General features: G+C 36.0%; 3 protein-coding genes across 4 annotated transcripts; 2 read left to right on the top strand and 1 right to left on the bottom strand.

The window, feature by feature from the left end:
- Window positions 1-90: 90 nt before the first annotated feature.
- Window positions 91-8,538, top strand: LOC127175860 (uncharacterized). 2 transcript variants are annotated; one of them, XM_051127154.1, is made up of 5 exons: window positions 91-282; window positions 591-678; window positions 2,736-3,295; window positions 5,564-7,019; window positions 7,869-8,538. In XM_051127154.1, the coding sequence occupies exons 2-5, from the start codon at window positions 591-593 to the stop codon at window positions 8,237-8,239; spliced, it is 2,475 nt and encodes an 824-aa protein (XP_050983111.1). In that variant the 5' UTR covers window positions 91-282; the 3' UTR covers window positions 8,240-8,538. The 2 variants fall into 2 exon arrangements, with proteins under 2 accessions (XP_050983111.1, XP_050983110.1); XM_051127153.1 differs by having other exon boundaries at window positions 2,736-3,877.
- A 1,404-nt stretch (window positions 8,539-9,942) lies between these two features.
- Window positions 9,943-12,876, bottom strand: cryba1l1 (crystallin, beta A1, like 1). Its single transcript, XM_051127857.1, has 6 exons — window positions 12,759-12,876; window positions 12,323-12,406; window positions 11,146-11,264; window positions 10,917-11,058; window positions 10,544-10,686; window positions 9,943-10,454 (listed from the first exon to the last, which is right to left on the bottom strand). The coding sequence occupies exons 2-6, from the start codon at window positions 12,395-12,397 to the stop codon at window positions 10,307-10,309; spliced, it is 627 nt and encodes a 208-aa protein (XP_050983814.1). The 5' UTR covers window positions 12,398-12,406; window positions 12,759-12,876; the 3' UTR covers window positions 9,943-10,306.
- A 2,464-nt stretch (window positions 12,877-15,340) lies between these two features.
- crybb1l1 (crystallin, beta B1, like 1) lies at window positions 15,341-18,725 on the top strand. The gene is made up of 6 exons (XM_051127809.1): window positions 15,341-15,434; window positions 15,672-15,769; window positions 15,858-15,976; window positions 16,062-16,194; window positions 16,272-16,414; window positions 18,051-18,725. The coding sequence occupies exons 2-6, from the start codon at window positions 15,677-15,679 to the stop codon at window positions 18,220-18,222; spliced, it is 660 nt and encodes a 219-aa protein (XP_050983766.1). The 5' UTR covers window positions 15,341-15,434; window positions 15,672-15,676; the 3' UTR covers window positions 18,223-18,725.
- Window positions 18,726-19,790: the final 1,065 nt, after the last annotated feature.

Below are 19,790 nucleotides of genomic sequence, written 5' to 3'. Positions count from 1 at the left end.
TCCCATTATCACTCGGACGCAAAAAAACATCACGTGTGCAGCTATAATTAAAAAAAAAAGTGTGTGAGGGAAAGCCAAATACTCGAAAAATCAGACAGAGCACCGCTAGAGATGTTTGAGTCAGTTCGGCGCAGCAATTTGCGCAAACGAGCAGAGCTCCACGAGTTTGTAGTGATGCACGTGCGACCATTCTTCAAATCCAGTGATCTCGACACAAACAGGAGAGACAAAATTGGATAAACAACAGCCGTTATTGCATTTTTTCATGTAATAACGACAAAGGTCAGAAGTTAGCTTTTCTAAGACTGTTTTGACTGTTGGCTGCTACTGGACTGGTTTAAATATCAAGCATGGAACGTTTGTAGTCGCTTAAACACAATTAAATGTTTGTCTATTTATAATTTTATAAAAAGTAAAGTAAAATCATGTTAACAACTGTTTGCACATCTCACGACTCCCATGTGATCAGCGTGCACGGTCCCGACACCATAACAGGTGTCTGTAGTCTGCACAGCTGCACGAAAAAACGCATCATTAAATTTTTTACAATGCCCTGCATTTGTGTCTGTGTATGTCTTCGTTTGTCACAGATGTTGACGTTCGAGACGCTCCTCGTGAAAGAGCTGCAGAAACAGCAGAGCAGGGCAGAGTTCTGTGACATTGTGCTGCAGACTCGAGGTTGGACATCTCATACAGGGTCTTAAATCAGAGCAGAAAGTGTTAAATGGCATTATTGACCTATTTAAAAGTGTTCAATATACAGTTGCAATCGAAATTAATTAACCCCCTTGACCTGCAAGACATTTTGGTGCAGAGAATATCATTTTGTGAAAACAATTCAACAAAGGCATCAGTACACTATTAGAGAAAGTTTATTAATACACATTTGTGACCCTGGATCACAAAACCAGTCACATTTACACATCATATGAAAGCTGAATAAATAAGCTTTCCGTTGATGTATGGTTTGTTAGGATGTGACAATATGTGGCCGATATACAACTATTTAAAAATCAGGAATCTGAGGGGGCAATAAAATCAAAATATTAAGAAAACTGCCTTTAAAGTTCTTCAAATAATGTTCTTAACAATGTATATGGCTAATCAAAAATTAAGTTTTCATACATTTACAGTAGGAATTTTACAAAATATCTTCATGGAACATGATCTTTACTTAAGTTCCTAATGATTTTTGCCATAAAAGAAAAATCAAGAATTTTGACCCATACAGTGTATTTTTGGCTATTGCTACATATAAATCCCAGCGACTTAAGACTGGTTTTGTGGTCCAGGGTCACATTTGAGAAATTCTGAGAAGGCAAGTTCATGAATAATGAAAAAAAGCGTTCCTGTTTAAAATTATTCAACCCCAAATTTCAAATTTGGTGCAGAATCTTTTGTTTTTTAAAACCACCAATAAACGCTGCTTAGAAGTGCTTAGAAACTTCTGTCACCTCTTTACCTCAATCTTGGCCCATTCCTCATCTGAAAAAGCTTTTAGATCACTGATAATCTTTGGTTTTCACTTTGCTACTGCTTTAATCAAATTCAGCCAAATATTTTCAATAAGAATTAAATCTGGAGACTGAACAGGCCCCTCAAAAACATTCTATGATTTGATTCCTGAACCAAACATAAGTAGATTTGGATGTTTGCTTTGGGATGATTGTCCTGCATCATCAGCTTCAGTCTTTGCACCAAAAGGCATCGCAATTCTTGCCAAAATGGCCTGACTTTAAAGAATCCATGATGTCCTTCATACGGTCATGATTTCCACTTCCTGCAACAGTAAAAGACCCCCATAAAATGACTGGCCCACCTCCATCTTTGAACATGAAGATGGTGTTCTTCAGCTCATAAGTTTTGCAGATGATCCTTGAGCCCAAAAAGTCATCATAAAACATTCTTCCAGAACTCCACAGGTCTATCCAAATTAATATTAGCATATTCAAATCAGCGTTTTATGTTCTTCTTGGTCAAGAGTAGCATTCGGCAAGATTCCCCAACATGAAAGCCATGCTTGTCTTGTGTTCGTCTAATACTCTGCATTGAAATGTTTTTCCACCTTTCATTGGGTCATCTTGAAAGTCTTTGGCTGTACATTGCAGGTTTTTTCTCAGTTGTTCTGATCAAACATTTAATGATATTGTATGATTGTTTTCTAGTACAACACATTTTAAGCTAAGAAATAAGGCTGCCAGCTGTGTCTAGGAACTTTTCATGTTTTGGAAATTTACATAGAGCCTTAGACTTCTAAAGTAATAAAATAATTTCTTCTCTAGATTCTCTGTAGCTTTTGTGAGAGCTCTGTTGACTTTGTCATATTAGCTACTCAAACTTCAGCACATGCATGGGCTAAATGTATGCATGTGTAAAAGCTCAAGCTAATTCAGTTTTCTAATAGTGTTTCTAAAAGTTTAATTGTGTTTTAAGACAATTTTGTTTTCCACCATACAAATAAGGGACCAAAAAACAGCAATGTTGAATAGTTATGACGTGGCTGCGTCATCAAAAAATCCTACAACTCAAAAATATTACATTATATATTAACATTATAACTCTTAATATGCCAGTAATCTGTTATAGATGCAACTGTATTTGTCTCTGGGGGGGGTTGAATAATTTTGATAGCAACTGTACCTATATAATACTTGCAGTAACCCTATCATAGAAAGCCCATCCTCTGTCATTAATCAGTTTTTTCCATGTTCCATGATGTTTGTACTCCTGTCCAGGTGTGTCAGTGCCCGTGCACAGCTGTGTGTTGTCTGCCTTCAGTCCTTGGCTCTGTGGTGCTCTGTCAGCCATGCCATCAACCCGAAATGGACAGAGGAGACTGATTGAAGTCCAAGCTGTGGAGGCCTGTACATTGCTTAATCTGGTCAGTCTGCTGTACTCCGGTCAGCTGAATGAAGACAAAGAGGAAGTCCTGTCAGCAGCCTGCAAACTAGGCATCGACATACCTCAGCAAGTAGCAAAGAGGCCGTCAACTGAGCAAAACACACAGACAGAGTGCATGAAAGAGGTGGCGGATGGAGAGTGTCAAACTGAGACTGTTCTTCCTGAATGTCAAAAGACCATTGAAAGTGTTAATCTGATTGGGACGTCGTCGTGGAGGACCGAACAGGGGTTTTGCACGTACACTGATGGCTCTGATATCACCCTAGCCACAGTTCAAACTGTCCAGGGTAATCCAGACAACATGCCATTGCCTTCCTTTCAAGTCATGGACGTGGTCCCTGAAAGCGCTATGTATCCCACAGCAAATGGACCGGCCTGCTTGCCCCAGGTCTACGTATGTCCCCCTACATCTTCATACCAACAGCCTCCAACCCCACTGCCACCTCACCCTTACCCTTCTCGTAGTACAAATGTTGAGGGCCAGCCAGCATTGGGGGGCATTTCAGAGGGTGAGGAGTGTGTTGTAGAAGCATTTTCACAGTTTGAGAACAATATTCCAGGTTTTATCAATTACTTTCTTGACACTAACATCGTGCAGGGTGCAGGGCAAAGGGAGCAGAGTCAGAGAGGGATGAGAGGGAATGTCAAAACCGAAGGTAGGGCGACAAGGGCGCGGGGGGCAGGGGCACGTGGAGGTTTTGCTTTGAAGGGAGAAGGACTGAGTGTTTGTAAAAGAGGGCAAAATATGAATAGGTGCGGAAGAGTGGCGGGGTCAGCCAGGATGGGGCAAGGTGGGGGTAGGGTTGGCAGGATGTTAGACACCAGACAAATGTTCAAGAATCAAGAGAGGCTTAAACGGAGACGACAAGGCAGAGGAGCAATGAAGGAGGAAGGAGAGAGAGGCAGGTCTTCATCACGGAGACCCAGAGAAAGAAAGGCAGGGAGCAGAGGCAGATTGGTAGAACCAGTGTGTCAGGTAGGTGTCTCATGACATCTTCAGATAAGGAGGTATGACATAAAAATAACAAAAATCTTTGGTGTTTATTTACTTCTGTTTGAATGAATGATTTAAATAGGTCATATCATTATCTAATTTTCCTTATTGAGCTTAAGAAGTGTTTCTTTTGGATAAAACATGAGATATACTGTAACTTCGAATACTCAAAACATCCTCTCAGAACCGAAAAGACTAAAGGTCTCGTTCTGAACTTTTTCAGTGTCTGGCAGATGAATGCACTGACTGTTGCCTGACACTTACATGTCAAAAAAGTATTTAAAATGTAAAATAGTTTGTTGTCAGACAATTAACAATGGATTAAATTAAACAAAACTGACATTTAGAATGTTATAAAAGATGTATTTCAAATACATGCTCTTCTTTAGAACTTTCTATTCATCAAAGAATCATGAAAAACAATATTTACAGTTTACACAAAAATATTAAAGGGATAGTTCACCCAAAAATAAAACTCTGTCATTAATTGCTTATCCTCATGTTGTTTCAAACCCTTAAGACCTTCGTTCATCTTCAGAACACAAATAAAGATATTTTTGATGAAATCCTAGAGCTTTCTGACCCAGTATAGACAGCAACAGTACTACCACGTTTAAGGCCCAGAAAGGTAGTAACCAGTGTTGCCAAGTCTGTGGTTTTCCCGCACAGTTGGGTTTCTTTAATACTGTTTCTGGTTGTTTTTCATGTCTGTGGGTTAAAGCGATCCCAATAACGTGATATTTAGCCCCTGGAATGCGAATTGTACCCGGGGAACCCCACCAAAAAACTTGTATTTTATCCCCAGGAATGCAGTTTTTACCAGGGGGACCCCCCTCGAATGGGCTAGTTTTGGCTTGTTTTGAGTTGGAAATTGGGCGGTTTTGTTATGAAAACCTGGCAACCCTGGTAGTAACGACAGAAAATTGTTGAGAGATTATCAATAAAGTTGTTATTTTTTTCTTTCCTTGTGCACAAAATGTATTCTCGTAGCTTCATAACATTATGGTTGAACCACTGATGTCACATGGACTATTTTAACAATGTCCTTACTTCGTTTTTGAGCCTTGAACGTGTTAATTGCATTTCTGTCTATGCAGGGTCAGAAATCTCTTGGATTTAATCAAAAATGTCTCAATTTGTGTTCTGAAGATGAACGAAGGTTTTATGGGTTTGGAACGACATGAGGGTGCGTAATTAATGACAGAATGGTCATTTTTGGGTGAACTATCCCTTTAAGCAGCAAGTGTTTTCAGCATTGATAATAGTAAGACGTTACTTGAGCACCAAAGCATATTAGAATGATTGTTGAAGAATCATGTAACAACTGAAGACTGGAGTAATGATGCTGAAAATGTAGCTTTAGTCACAGAAATAAATTATATTTTATAATATATTAAAATAGAAAACCGTTATTTTAAATTTTAGTAATATTTCACAATATTACAGTTTTATTCTAGTATAGTCTTTTAACATATGCAGCCTTGATGAGCTTAAGTAATGTCTTTTAAAACATCAAAAAAAATCTTACTGCTATCTACTTATAAATTAAATTAAAAGTATATACATATAAAAATATTAATGTATGATATGACCCTTTCAAACTATAATCGCAACTAAGCAGTTACTCTAATGTTCACTGAATTAAAATAATTGTCTCTTTCTCTGTAGGATACAGCTCCACGTCGAAGAGGTCGTCCCCGCAAACGTCCTTTGCCCGAACCACCTGCATCCCAAAATTTCAATGGAATTTCACCACCTGATCGGAAAACTATAAACCCTCCAGCTCCATCCATGATGCACACTGCAGCTCTCCCAGCTGCTAATCAGACCAGCCTTGCTCAGCCAATAGACTGGCTTATAGATGATGTAATTGCACAGCTCCCATTTATGCCCAGCAATCAAACTGGAATAACAAATACTGCAACTGTAGATTCCAACATGGATCAAACAAGAACACAGTCCTCAGTTAAGATCTCGGATCTGGGTATAACCCAACCCCAGTCTGAAGGTGAGCTGACTGACATACTTGATAGTTTTCTGAGAACGTTTGAGCAACATGTCGGTATATGCGATTCAGACGTTCAAGATGGGATGGTGCCTAACATATCGGATGGAACCCAGACCTGTGGACAGAATTACACAGTCCACACACAAACATCAAATGCACATGGCACTATTATGAACACATCAAAAACCTCATCATCCACTAACAGACCACGAGTATCATCAGCTCGTAGACCACAGAAGCCATCGTGTTTGTGGCAAGCCTCAGGTGTCAAAATGGAGAAATCAACAGGACGGCAAAGTGCACAGAATCCTAAATCTGGCCGGATGACCAGGAGCCAAAGTAGGAAGAGGAAGCTGGATGTATTTGGAGAACTGCCTTGGAAAGATGAGCTCCCAGCCAAACGGAGGAGAAAAAGAAACAAAGAACAAACAGAGAAGGCGAAGGTAGAGGCTCCTCTACCAAAGAAGAAAAAAAAAAAAACTAGCAGGCCGCACAGTGAAGAAAAGTGCACCAGCAGCAAAGCTGACTCAAGCTGCGCCGTTGCGAGCGCTTTAAGCAGAGTCATAAAAACAGCTAGTGGCCACAATGTGAAGTGTGTCACACAAACAACAAAGACATTACCGAAGACTTCAGAACAGTCAAAATCCTCTGAGTTGCATGCTCACGAAGGAAAAAAGAAACAAGTGGGACATGATAAAAGAGACACAACCAAGACTCTTCTTGAAGGAAGTTCCTTAAAGCTGCCGTGCAGTACTGGGAGTTCACAACCCAAGCAGTCAGATTCAAGGAATACATCCACTGGGTCCCGTCCAGCTCTTTCTGCTTTTGAGCTGATGAAAAAGATCTTGGAAAATCACCAGAAGAGAGAGGAAGAGCACAAGAGAAAAGACAACAGAATGTGGACTGTGAAAAAACAGAAAGTAAAGGAGAGGCTGACAAATACAAAAGTACGTGGAGCTGAGGTAAAAATGACTGGGAATAAAGAGAAGAATACTAGAATCAGGATTGAAGGGCACAATAAAAGCGGAATGAACCAAAAAGATGAGGAAGAAAGTGGAAGAATACAACAGAAGCAGAAGAACTGTTTTCTTCAGCAGAATCAGCCATCAGCTAATGGTAAAAGCTCAAGATAATTCAGTTCTCTGCTATTTAGTTGTTAATGGTCCCTTCCCCTGTTTTACATATGGATTATCTTTGCTGCCATCTAGTGCTCACTTTATTTCAGCTTTATTTTGATTAACAAAAATCTTTAGCTTTAGTTAACTGTAACAACCAGTTTTATTTTTTAGATTTTGTTATTAAGAAAAGATATTATAGATTTAACACATTAATAATTTGATATTGATCCTTTATCGTCATAGAGGGTTTGCACTTGCGTCGGTTTGGTCGCTTACCCAGCATGATTGCACAGAATATGTTGTTCTGCTAATTTATGCTGTTTTAACCATGGAAAAATATGTGTGGAAGCTGTTAAATCATCTAGAGAAAGACTTTATAAGCAGGAAAGGGCGCAGTATTTTGACAAACTAAAGTTAATAGGAGGTAATGATACGTACGAGCAGTATTAATAACATATACAAGCAGTATTAACATATTAGCCTAATATTTCACTTACCTGACTGGAAATGATGAGAACAAACACAAATGTTGTCAAGATTCTTGCCCTGGAAATGTTTAGTTTGGTTTAGTTTGACCAACAACAAACACATTTTCAGCTTGACCAACTCTTCGCCTTGATTTGTTATAACTTTTGGCAGTCTGTAGTACTCCAAATGTTTTTCTCGGTCTGACCGATTAGTACAGCCCAAAACATGACGACAACTGACCATTTGCAGCAGCTATAAACAGCAAAATATGCGAGTTTCGTTCAGTTCTGCGGTATTGTGTACACTCTGTGCCGCCAATATGGCCAATTGATGATGTGCTGTGAAAACACAATATCTTGTAATTATTATTTTTTCATAGGTCGCAGCATGTCAGAAGGAGAGAGACTGATGGAGGACAGCTACAGCCGAGCAAGATTTGAGACTGCTGACTCTCTCAGTGATTCTCCTTTGCAAAGATGCAGCACAGAAGGTGTGCTCAGAAACATGACAGATAAGCCTTTTGTCTCACATGCACAAGACCCCACCACACCTCTTAAGAAACTTGGAAACGCACAAGAGTCAGTAGCCAGTTCAGAAGAGGATGAGGATGTCGATGTTGTGGAGGTCTCCAGTTCTTTGTCTGAGTCCTTCTCTGTGCTGCCAGTCACTGCAGATATGTTGCTCAGCACAGGGGAGGAGGACAGTGATGAAGATAACGAGATTGATGTAATAAGTTTAGGATCCAGTTAAGCCTGTAGCAATTTCTGTTACTGTTTATTACTGTTTAGCTTCGTAGTTCTGAATGTGTGTTGGTGCGTATTTGAAATACTATTTCAAATGATCAGAGATGTAGAACATGGTAACTTTTCCCTGTGTATAATTCAACACAGAGTTCACACGTGTGACAGTTGACAGTATTTGCTCTTTCGACTTTGGTGGCTTCAGTTTCAGGCATCAGTAATTTTTATAGATTTGAGTTCTGAATGTTAAAAGTTGTTGATTTGTGTCACAACCGTGCCTTATAATTATTGAGACTGCTATTAATGCATGCAAAGTTTTCTTGACATTTGCTATCTTTTGTAGCCATGTTCAGAATTAAAAGACATGGATCCAACCTTGGTGGTTCTTGTTTTTAAATATGGGTTTCGTGATGTTCAAGAGGGGACAGCATAACTTAATAATACAAAATTATCACAGGTAACATTTTACAATAAGGTCTCATTTGCTGAAATGAGTTAACGCATAAGCTAACATCCACTAACAGAGAGAAATGTGTGTTTTTGTTAAGGTTAGTTCACTTGCATTATGTGTTGTTAACATACAACTTTTGATTTTAAAAATGTATTAGAAAATAAACAATTCTTTAAAAGCATTTAAAAATCTTAATGTTAAACAAAATCTTAGTGTACAGTACCTAGTTATGTATAGTAAAAAAATTGTTGGTGTAAAAATAATTGTTGGTTACTGGTTAACTATATTATTGCCCAGTTATATGTTAAAAAGTGGGTACATAAGTACATCCTGTACACTCGCATTAAGGAACATATACTGTATAGCAAATTTCAGCTGCATAATTGGTTATATTGTCGCTAATCGTGAATATATTATATAGCAAATCTTAACTGCTTGATCGCATTTTTTTGATCTGAAGTACAGCAAAAACAGTAAACATTTGAAATATTTTTACTATTTAAAATAATTTAATTTATTCCTGTGATTTCAAAGCTGAATTTTTAACATTCTAATCATTCCAATATTCTGCTATTTCGAAAACATTTATTATTATTATGTTAAAAACAGCTGAGTAGATTTTTTTCAGGTTTATTCAATGAATAGAAAGTTCAAAAGAACAGCATTTATCTAAAATAGAAGTCTTTTGTAACATTATAAATGTCTTTATCATCACTTTTGATCAATTTAAAGCATCCTTGCTACATAAAAGTATTAATTTCTATCATTCAAGCTTTTAAATGGTATAGTGTTAATGTTAATGTTAGTGTATAATGTTACTTTTTATTTCAGATAAATGCTGATTTCTCTATTCATCAAAGAATCCTGAAAAAATGTACTCAACTGTTTAAATATTGACAATAATATAGCATATAAAATAGCATATAACTATTTCTGAAGGATCATGTGACACTAAAGACTGGAGTAATGATGCGGAAATTTTAGCTTTGATCACAGGAATAAATTACATTTTAAAATATATTCAAATAGAAAAGTTATTTTAAATATTAAAAATATTTAAAAATGTTACTATTTTTGGATCAAATAAACGCAGGCTTGATGAGCAGAAGAGAAATCCTTAAAAACATAAAAAAAATTTTGACTGGTAGTGTATATCTATTCTTTGTGGTGATTAGTGTTTCTTTGTAAGACGTAATATTACTTTAATGAACTGGTTCTAATGAAATGAACCCACATCCTCACACACAATAACTGCACAGAACTGATTCACTACAACACAAGTTTATTTCTTAAGCATTTATTTGTCTGTTATGTTTTCGTCCTCATTCTACACATTACACCTGAGTTGCTCTCAGCCAGTCCCCCTCCAGGGACATGGCCTAACTTAGCTTTGGTTTGCATTGGTTGTGTTATGAGCACCTCGGGAGGGTGTTATTTAGCACCTGACATTAGTCAAAGTTAGAAATGTGATCGACACCCTCGTGTAAAACATGATGGTATGTGTGCCGTGTAGATGCGCGTGTTCCTAGCAATAAAAAGACACTCGTTAGGAAAAACAGTGTGTGTAAAGTGTGTTTGTCGGGCGGCAGGGTGATCGCTGTAGTGTCCCCCGGTGAGCCTGAGCTCTTAGTGCTGGATTCTGCGGATGGACTGGATCTGAGGGGTCTGGCTGTGGGAACCCCAGTTTCTCCAGTGCTGATAGTCTCCGCTGTGCCTCTCACACTCCATGATGTACTGCCTTCCCCTGTATCCAGGGAACTCGTAACACACAAAACTACACACATGATGGAGAAATGAGGGTTAGGTAATTCTATGCTGAAAAGGAGATAAATAAAATCTAGAAAATCTAGAATAGAGACTCACGCTCCGCACTGCACATGCATGGAGCCCACTTCAGGACTGCACCATCCCATGGCCTGCAGAGAGGGGTAGTCGTCACACAGCTCCGCACAGCGGCCCAGGAAGTTCTCCTTCTCGTAGATGGTCATACGACTGCTCTGGTGAGACTGAGGGAAGAGCGAGAGAAAGAGACTGGTTTGCATTAAGCAAAACATACTACTGTATATAACCAATCTCAAATGCTTGCTCTAATGGGAATACCATGTTGAGATCACATGACTAGTCCAATGCAACTTGCTTTATTTCATTGAATCTTGTTATGGACACTTGTTAAATAAAAAACAAAACACTATATACCTTTCAGATTTTTAGTATATGAAAGAGAATGAATACTCACAGCGCAATAGACTGGTCTAAAAGACATGAGCCTCTCCACATGGTAGGACAGGTTTCCGCTGTAGGCATCCCAGTGAGGATACTCTCCTCTCTCCAGGATGAACTGCTGTCCCTGGAAGTCGTGGTGCTCGTAACCCACCCAGCTATTGAAAGAGAGGACGTCCAGTCAAACATGGGCACACATTGTTGCTTCAAGGACACACATTCGGTTAAGAAATGCTGTAACTCACGCGCCACTCTCAACGCGAATAGAACGGATGTTGTCGAAGCCACACTCCTGGATGTTGCAGCATTCTGAGGTGAACTCCTGACATTTTCCCTGGAAGTGTTCCTGCTCAAACACGGTCACCTAGCAGAGCAAAAACACAAAGGGTAAGTGTGTTGTGTGATAAATGAAATAAAATGAAATAAAATGTTTTCCTGTAATATACACTACCAGTCAAAAGTTTTTGAACAGTAAGATTTTTAATGTTTTTTAAAGAAGTCTCTTCTGCTCACCAAGTTTGCATTTATGCGATCCAAAATACAGCAAAAGCAGTAATGTTGAGAAATAGTTTTAATGTTTAATAGTTTAAATGTAATTTATTCCTGTAATCAAAGCTACATTTTCAGCATCATTACTCCAGTCTTCAGTGACACACGATCCTTCAGAAATCATCAATCATTGCTGCTCAAAAAGCATTTTTTCTTATTATAATCAATATTTAAAACAATTGAGTATATTACATTATACACTATACCATTCAAAAGCTTGAAGTCAGTATTATTATTTTTTTCTTTATTTGGGAAAGAAATGAAATTAATACTTTTATTAAGCAAGCTTGCTTTACATTGATCAAAAGTGATGATAAAGACATTTATAATGTTAGAAAAGATTTCTATTTCAGATAAATGCTGTTCTTCTGAACTCTCATTCATCAAAAAACCTGAAAACTCAACTGTTACGCAACTGTTTTCCACATAATAATAATAAATGTTTTTTGAGCCGAAATCAGAATATCAAAATGATTTCTGAAGGATCATGTGACTAGAGTAATATTCAGCTAAAATTCAGCTTTGAAATCGCAGGAATAAATTACATTTTAAAATATATTTAAATAGAAAACAGTTATTTTAAATAATAAAAAATATTTTAAAATGTTACCGTTTTTGCTGTACTTTGGATCAAATAAATGCAGGCTTGGTGAGCAGAAGAGACTTATTTAAAAAACATTAAAAATGTTACTGTTCAAAAACTTTTGACTGGTAGTATACATGCAAAAGTTCCCTAAACAAATAACTTAAGTGCAAACCGTAAACCAGATTAGGGTAATATTCTATTGATCTATTAGATGTATTAGCATAGTAACTTAATATATATAAAGGCATGTGTATTTCAAAAGAGACTGAGCATATGTGTGTGTTTACCTTGAAGAAAGGAGCCATTCCCATGCCATAGTTCATCATGGGCTGCATCATGGCGGATCTAGTGAACCTATACATCTTTTATATCTAAAAAAAAAAACACACACACACACATAAAAAACAGAACATAACAAATATGAATGATATTAGATGCAAATTATGACATTAAGTCGAAAAAGTAAGTTTATATGTTAGTAATGAACAAAACAAAAGTTATTAGAAGTGAACTGTGTTCTTTATCATTATTACATTTTTTAAAGTTACTTAAAACATCAATGTATGTTTATTCAATAAAATAACAATTTTAGAAATAAAACGTAAACACAATAGTTCGATTTAAATAAATCAAGGCTATTCACATAATGTGGCCACAGTGAGATGTTTGTAATAAGTGTATAATTGTGCCATGAGCTCCGTGAGGCGTAATATGGACTCTTACCGTTTTAGTCACTGAGCTCGAGTGTGGCACGCGCCTGAACGCCGGTTTCGCGTGGAGCTTTGAGAGAACCTGGCGCTCCGGTTTTATACCGGCCGCCGCGTACGCGCACGGCTAGGCGCGTCCCCGCCATTGTGCGCGCGGTGCGCGTGAAGTGCGTTCTGATGGGCTCCCGGGACAGACCACAGGGTCGCCAGCTCAGCACATACTATAGAAGTGGCACATGGGTGTTGTGAGCCCATTCACTGGCAACTGCAGCGCAGTGTTTTGGGTGAAAGCAGGGCACACAAAGCGCACGGTCCCAGTATGTTCGCGCAGGTCAGCACTCCTGCTCACAAAGAGCGCAAAATACTGGGATTAGCTGAGTGAACTTGCTACAGCTGAGTGTGGCTTTGAAACGATGTGTCTGAGCTGCTGTTGGTGCAGTGAGGAAATTTTGGTTTCACTTTATTTTGATGGTCCCTTTAACACAGTCTGTTGACTGTAAGTAACGTTATACCTACTAACTGGTGTTAGTGGAGTGTTAGTAGACTGGTAGGATTAGGGTTAAAATAAGTTGACATGTACTTGCAAAGTTACAGTAGAATGTCTGTTTGGTGACCATCACGAGAAAAAGTTAGCATATGTTAAGCAGACAGTCTACTAACACTCTAACTAGGGTGAAAGTTACTTATGGTCAACAGAATGTTCAAAAGGGACCATCAAAATAAAGTGTTACCACTATTTTTTATGCAGGGGTGTAATATTTAAGATTGGGGAGACCAAATATAAAAGTAGCTACAATGTGTGATTAAATAAACCCATATAACCACTTCTGAATTTTGCTGGGACATCAGTGGTTGGATTAATACATAAAAATATATAATATATGCTTATCAGTTGAACCCAGTCGCCACTACATTTAGTTTTAATTGTTTCAAATTCATCCCATCTTGCCTAGAATGTGCAGGCATGTGAAGGACTTTACTTTATCAACTTGGCCGAACCCATAATTGACCCTAAGGGAAACGGGATGTTCACTCAATATTTGTAGTAAATTAACAGATGATATACATTTATATAGTATTTATTTTTAGATTTTTGCATGTTGTTATTATTATTTTTATTTACTTTATATAGAACCATATTTTGTGTACGGGATAAGAATATAATTTATAAAGTATGTTTTATTTTAATTTATATATTGTTTTTATTTTAGTGCTACATTTGTGATACATCCTTAGCCCAAATATTTAACAATTAAATCCTTTCTTTTCTTTTTTTTTCTTTTCTTTTTGGTCCCCAGTGCTACATATATATACATCCTTAGCCCAGATTTAAACAATTAAATCCTTTTCATTTTATTTTATTTTATTCAAATTTTATTTTATTTTTAAAATTTTGCTCCCCCCAGTGCTAAATGTGACCCTGGACCACAAAACCAGTCTTAAGTCGCTGGGGTATATTTGTAGCAGTAGCCAAAAATACATTGTATGGGTCAAATTATAGATTTTTCTTTTATGCCAAAAATCATTTTCTTATGCCAAAAATCATTAGGAAATTAAGATCATGTTCCAAATTAAAGATCATGTTCCATGAAGATATTTTGTAATTTTCCTACTGTAAATATATAAAAACTTAATTTTTGATTAGTAATATGCATTGCAAAGAACTTAATTGTGAAAACTTTAAAGGCGATTTTCTCAATATTTAGATTTTTTGCATCCTTAGGTTCCATATACTGAAATATCTACATCCTTAGCCCAAAATTGTAACAATTTTATTTTATTTTATTTTATTTTATTTTATTTTATTTTATTTTATTTTATTTTATTTTATTTTATTTTATTTTATTTTATTTTATTTTTTATTTTTTTTATTTTATAAATAAAAATTTTTATTTAATTTTTATTTTTTACATTTTTGGTCTCCCCAGTGCTACATATATAATACATCCTTACCCCAGATTTAAACAATTAAATCCTTTTCATTTTATTTTATTTTATTTTATTTATTTCTTATTTTATTTTATTTTTTAATTTTTGGTCCCCCCAGTGCTACATATGCGATACATCCTTAGACCAAAATTTTAACAATTAAAACGTTTTTATTTTATTTTATTTTATTTTTGGTTCCCTCAGTGCTACATATATAATACATCCTTAGCCCAAATTTGAACAATTAAATTGTTTATTTTATTAATTAATTTGTTTGTTTATTAATTTGTGTTTTGTTGTTGTTGTTGTTTTCTTTGGTCCCCCAAGTACTACATATGTGATACATCCTTAGCCCAAAATGTACTTAAAATACAAGCATAGTGTTAAATCACTGGTAAAGTGGCATAAAAAATGCTCACCTTCAGTTATTAGTTCAATTTCAATCTCTCAAAAAACAGACTGTTGTCCCCCATATTGTTTATGTATTAGACTTCAACATGTAAGTCTGTGTTGTGATATGTTTGAAGTTGGAACTCGGTTACTGAATTATTTTCCTCTCTGTCTCTCCCATATACTCTCTTTCTCACTCAGTGCTGATGATGAGGGGCTTCTTTTCTGTGAGTATGCTGAACGCAGCATGTTTCATTGTTTCAGCGTAATCCTCACAGACTCAGCGCCAGGGTATAAGAGCTGCGTGGACGGCCAGACGCAAACACTCTCAGAGTGAACCCTGGGTACGGACACACACTCACTGAAAACACAGGTAAGACAGCAGAAAATCCACTCACACCCCACACTATTGTTTCCCCCAAAAGACCCCTTTCATCTCCTTGTTCTCCAAAAACACTTCATCCCTCTCTTCCGGCATCAAATACAGTGTATTGTAGTGGTCAGCCCCTGCCATTTCTTCATTCATTTCTCTCAATCTCTCATTTCTGAGGTATTTAATAGTTACATAAATATTCTTTCTTTTAATTCTCTATTAATAATTTTACCCCAGGCACCATGTCTTCCAGTGGAGAAAAAAAGACTGCCTCCCAGACCGACGGCAAGGCAGCCCAGACCAAGAAGTCCGAGATGGGCATGATGTCCTACAGGGTAAAGCTTTCAAATAAACCTACACGTGCGCACGTCTGCTTGGACATCGATTTGAAATGCTAATAACAGGATTCTGTCTTTCCATTAGATGTATGTGTTCGACCAGGAGAACTTCCAGGGACGCATGATTGAGATTAACGCTGAGTGCATGAATGTTTGTGAAATGGGCATGGACAGAGTTCGCTCACTACGTGTGGAGTGTGGCCCGTAAGCATCTATGCATCAATATCGAATATGCATGATTTTAAAAAGAATAATAAGTCTCACTGACCTCTTTATGCGCCCTCTGCAGTTTTGTAGGCTTTGAGCAGATGAACTTCTGCGGTGAGATGTACATCCTGGAGAAGGGTGAGTATCCTCGTTGGGATTCTTGGAGCAACTGCCAGAAGAACGACTACCTGCTTTCCTTCAGACCCGTCAGAATGGTGTGTAAATGCTCTTACAGCTTTAGGCCCGTCGTTTGAATGCTTTCACAACGCATTCATGGTGTTTTCTCTTGCAGGACCCTGAGAAGCACAAGATCTGCCTGTATGAGGTGGGCGAGTACAAGGGCCGCAAGATGGAGATCATGGATGACGACGTTCCTAGTCTGTTCTCCTACGGATTCACCGACAGAGTTGGCAGCATCATGGTCAGCTGTGGAACGTAAGTGCAAAGTATCTTTAGCACCTGAGGTTTCACTTGGTCAAAAATCTGTGCGCTTGTCAGTATTGATAAATGTGGCTGTCAAGAAGATGTTTAAGATACTAGATGCATAATTAAGATACTATTTTTATTAAGATTTATGTTTATATATTTATATTTTTTAATTTTTTAGTATATTTTCCATTTTATTTAATTTTAGCTACAGTTTGAGTCATTTTAATATTTTTGTCATTTTTATTCTATTTAAAAAAATGTTTTTATTAATTTTTATTATTACAATAATTATATTGTAAAAAACAAATCATTTATTTATGAAAATCTTGATTTTAGAGTACTTGGTTTTAGTGTACATTTTGTTTGTTGTTTTTAAATCTCTATATAGTTTTTATTCATTTTAATTTCAATACTAACTAAATAGAAAATAGAAGTTTTGCCTTGGAAACAAATGTTTGAAATAAAGAATTAAAAATAAAATAAAATATAAAATATAAATAATATATATATACATATATATTGTAAAAAATTTTATTTATTTGCAAATTTTGGCAACTGCCTAATTTTAGTGTACTATCATAACCCAGTTTTAAATATATAAATGAGTTTATATATAGTATAATATCAAAGGTTTGCTAACTTAAAAAAATAAAATGTAAAAAAATTTATTTTATAATTTATTTATTTTTTATTTTATTTAGATTTTTTTTCATGGTTTTAGTTTATATTTAGTTTTTCATTTGCATTTTAATTTTAGTTAAAGTTTTAGTACTTTTGTTGTGTTTTGTCATTATTATTATTATTATTATTATTATTATTATTATTAAGTCTATATAGTTTTTATTCATTTTTATTTCAATACTAACTAAAGAAAAAGAAAGGTTAACCTTGGAAACAAATGATTGAAATAAATAATTAAAAATAGAATAACTAAAAACAGAAAAAGTATATAGTTAAAAAAATATTTTACTTATTTACAATTTTTTTAATGATTTTAGTGTACTATAATAACCCTGGTTTAAATATATAAATTAGTTTATACACAGTATAATATCAAGGGTGTGCTAACTAAAAAAGTAGAATGTAAAAAATGTTTAGATGTATTTATTTTATTATTTATTTATTTTATATATGAAAATGTTTTTCATTGTTTTTTATTTTGTTCATCGCATATTCATTTCTTAAAGTTTTAGTAATTTTTTTGTTCTCTTGTAATTTTTATTAGTTAGATTTTTTGTCTATATAGTTCATCATTTTTATTTAAGTTTTACTTTTAGTTATGTTTTTCATGGTTTATTTTATATTTATAGTTTGCATTTTTATTTTAATTTCTTAAAGTTTAAGTAATTTTAGTAAATATTTATATTAGTAAATATAGTAAATAATTTTACTAAATTTAGTTTGTTTTTTGTAAATGTCTATATAGTTTTTATTATTATTATTTTATTATTTGTATTATTATATATTATTATATTTTTATTTTATTTTATTTTAGTGTTATGTTTAATTATGAAAAAGAAAACTTTTGCCTTGAAAACTAGCTGAATTAAATAAAAATGTAAAAATATTTGATGTATTTGCCAAATGTTTTTATGGTTTTAGTTTATTAACCCTGGTTTATTAACCTCTGTGTTTTCCTCAGCTGGGTGGGCTATCAGTTCCCCGGATACCGTGGCAGCCAGTACCTGCTGGAGAAGGGCGAATACAGACACTTTAACGAGTACGGTGCCCGTTGCCCTCAGTTTCAGTCTGTGAGGCGTATCCGTGACATGCAGTGGCACCCGCACGGCTGCTACACCATGGCCAGCAAGTGAGGGCCAGACCAGGAGAGGAAGAGGAGAGGTGGAGTAGAGGGAGAGGGGCGCAAGAGGAAGGAGAGGAGGAGAGACGTCTGAGAGGCTGCATCTTACCCATGTCACCGTTATGCAGGGGCTGATGTTTTCGGGGTGACAGACTCCCTGGCTCACATTGCGGCCTGTGTCTGTCAAGCTGTTAAAGCCCAGCAGGGCTGTGATTCTCCCGGGCCTCTGAGTGTCTCTGTTTGGGACAGGGGCACTGATAAACACATTTCCCTCTTCCTCCCTAGTTCCTCTCCTCTCTTTCTCTCCTGCATGGCTTCTTTTTTGCCTTCCATGATTTTTTTCAATTTTTTGTCATCTGTTCTTTCCCCGGCTTACATCCCCCTTTCCCCAGGAGGATGGAAAGAGAGAGGGAGAGATGAAGGGATGAGGAGAGGAAAGCTCCTGTGCCCTAGAAATCTCCCTTTGCCTGCTGTACAGAATCCTGGTCAACTTTTGAATAAAATCCTAAAAGCTTGATACCAAACTGTTGTCTTTGTGAATCTATCATACAATCATGGCTTTCAATAAAAATCGTAAGACTTGTGATGAAACAAAGAAGTAATAGGAAAAGAAAACAGTGGCGCATTTTTTAGCATTCAGCGTAATTTTTAGCATTTTAATTAAGTTTGATTATTTTAATTATAATCGCTTGAAATAATTCTGTATTAACTAGCAGCCACCTTGGATGTTTGTTGGATCCATTTATATTTATATTTACTTATATTTATATAAAAACGATACAATTTATACTGAATTTATGGAATTTTTGTTTTGATGAACAGCATAAAAGCTGTTCTGCCAGCAGATGGCGGTATTTTCATGCATCCATTGCATGCTCTGAAACTCACCTAGTGAGTTTGTCAGTGATTCATAAAAAAAAGTAACAAATATATATATATATATATATTAAAAAGTTACATAAATATAGGAGAATAAAACAGCAGTAACACTTTTAATGTATTTTTATGTAATGAAAAAATAATAATTCTGCTAAGCCATATTAAATCATTACTGAGTATTTTCACTTTAGTGTTTGTTAAAGTTTATCACTGTCATTATTATGAAAATGTTCCAGACCACAACAGGAGAAACACGTACGCGATACATCTCATGGCTGGTATGAATGGCCCACTCACGATAATTTGCGATAGCTAAGGCAGAGAAAAGTACATTTTACAAAGCTTCTTCTATAGACGTTTAGTCTAATAAGAAACAACTTGTCCCCAGCGTCAAGAAGACGCATGTTGTGAGCTTAAAATACATATGTACATCCCAAAATACTTCTTGCATTTTGTAAATATGAGCCCTCAAGTAAACAAAAGAGGAACAAAAGGTGTTTGTGGCTGGCCAGACTGAACCAGAATTTCCAGGACAATAATCTTGACAACATTTGTCTTTGTTCTTATCATTTCTGGTCAGGTAGGTGAAATATTAGGCTAATATCTTTATTAATACTGTATCCACCTATTAACTTTAGTTTGTCAAAATATTGCGTCCTTTCCTATATGCTTCCTATATGATATATGATAGTCCTTCTCTAT

This window comes from Labeo rohita, chromosome 14 (genome assembly GCF_022985175.1).
Source record: "Labeo rohita strain BAU-BD-2019 chromosome 14, IGBB_LRoh.1.0, whole genome shotgun sequence".
Classification (NCBI taxonomy): Eukaryota; Metazoa; Chordata; class Actinopteri; order Cypriniformes; family Cyprinidae; genus Labeo; species Labeo rohita.
This window is presented reverse-complemented; position numbering and strand designations above follow the sequence as displayed.

Excerpts from the sequence above, each read along its gene's own strand:
- LOC127175860 (XM_051127153.1), top strand. The coding sequence starts at position 591 with ATGTTGACGTTCGAGACGCTCCTCGTGAAAGAGCTGCAGAAACAGCAG. Across the intron at positions 679-2,735 it reads CATTGTGCTGCAGACTCGAG|GTGTGTCAGTGCCCGTGCAC; the intron begins GTTGGACATCTC and ends ACTCCTGTCCAG. Across the intron at positions 3,878-5,563 it reads TGGTAGAACCAGTGTGTCAG|GATACAGCTCCACGTCGAAG; the intron begins GTAGGTGTCTCA and ends CTTTCTCTGTAG.
- cryba1l1 (XM_051127857.1), bottom strand. The coding sequence starts at position 12,397 with ATGTATAGGTTCACTAGATCCGCCATGATGCAGCCCATGATGAACTAT. Across the intron at positions 11,059-11,145 it reads ATTCGCGTTGAGAGTGGCGC|CTGGGTGGGTTACGAGCACC; the intron begins GTGAGTTACAGC and ends CTCTTTCAATAG. Across the intron at positions 10,455-10,543 it reads ATGCATGTGCAGTGCGGAGC|TTTTGTGTGTTACGAGTTCC; the intron begins GTGAGTCTCTAT and ends TCATGTGTGTAG.
- crybb1l1 (XM_051127809.1), top strand. The coding sequence starts at position 15,677 with ATGTCTTCCAGTGGAGAAAAAAAGACTGCCTCCCAGACCGACGGCAAG. Across the intron at positions 16,195-16,271 it reads CCTTCAGACCCGTCAGAATG|GACCCTGAGAAGCACAAGAT; the intron begins GTGTGTAAATGC and ends TTTCTCTTGCAG. Across the intron at positions 16,415-18,050 it reads ATCATGGTCAGCTGTGGAAC|CTGGGTGGGCTATCAGTTCC; the intron begins GTAAGTGCAAAG and ends TGTTTTCCTCAG.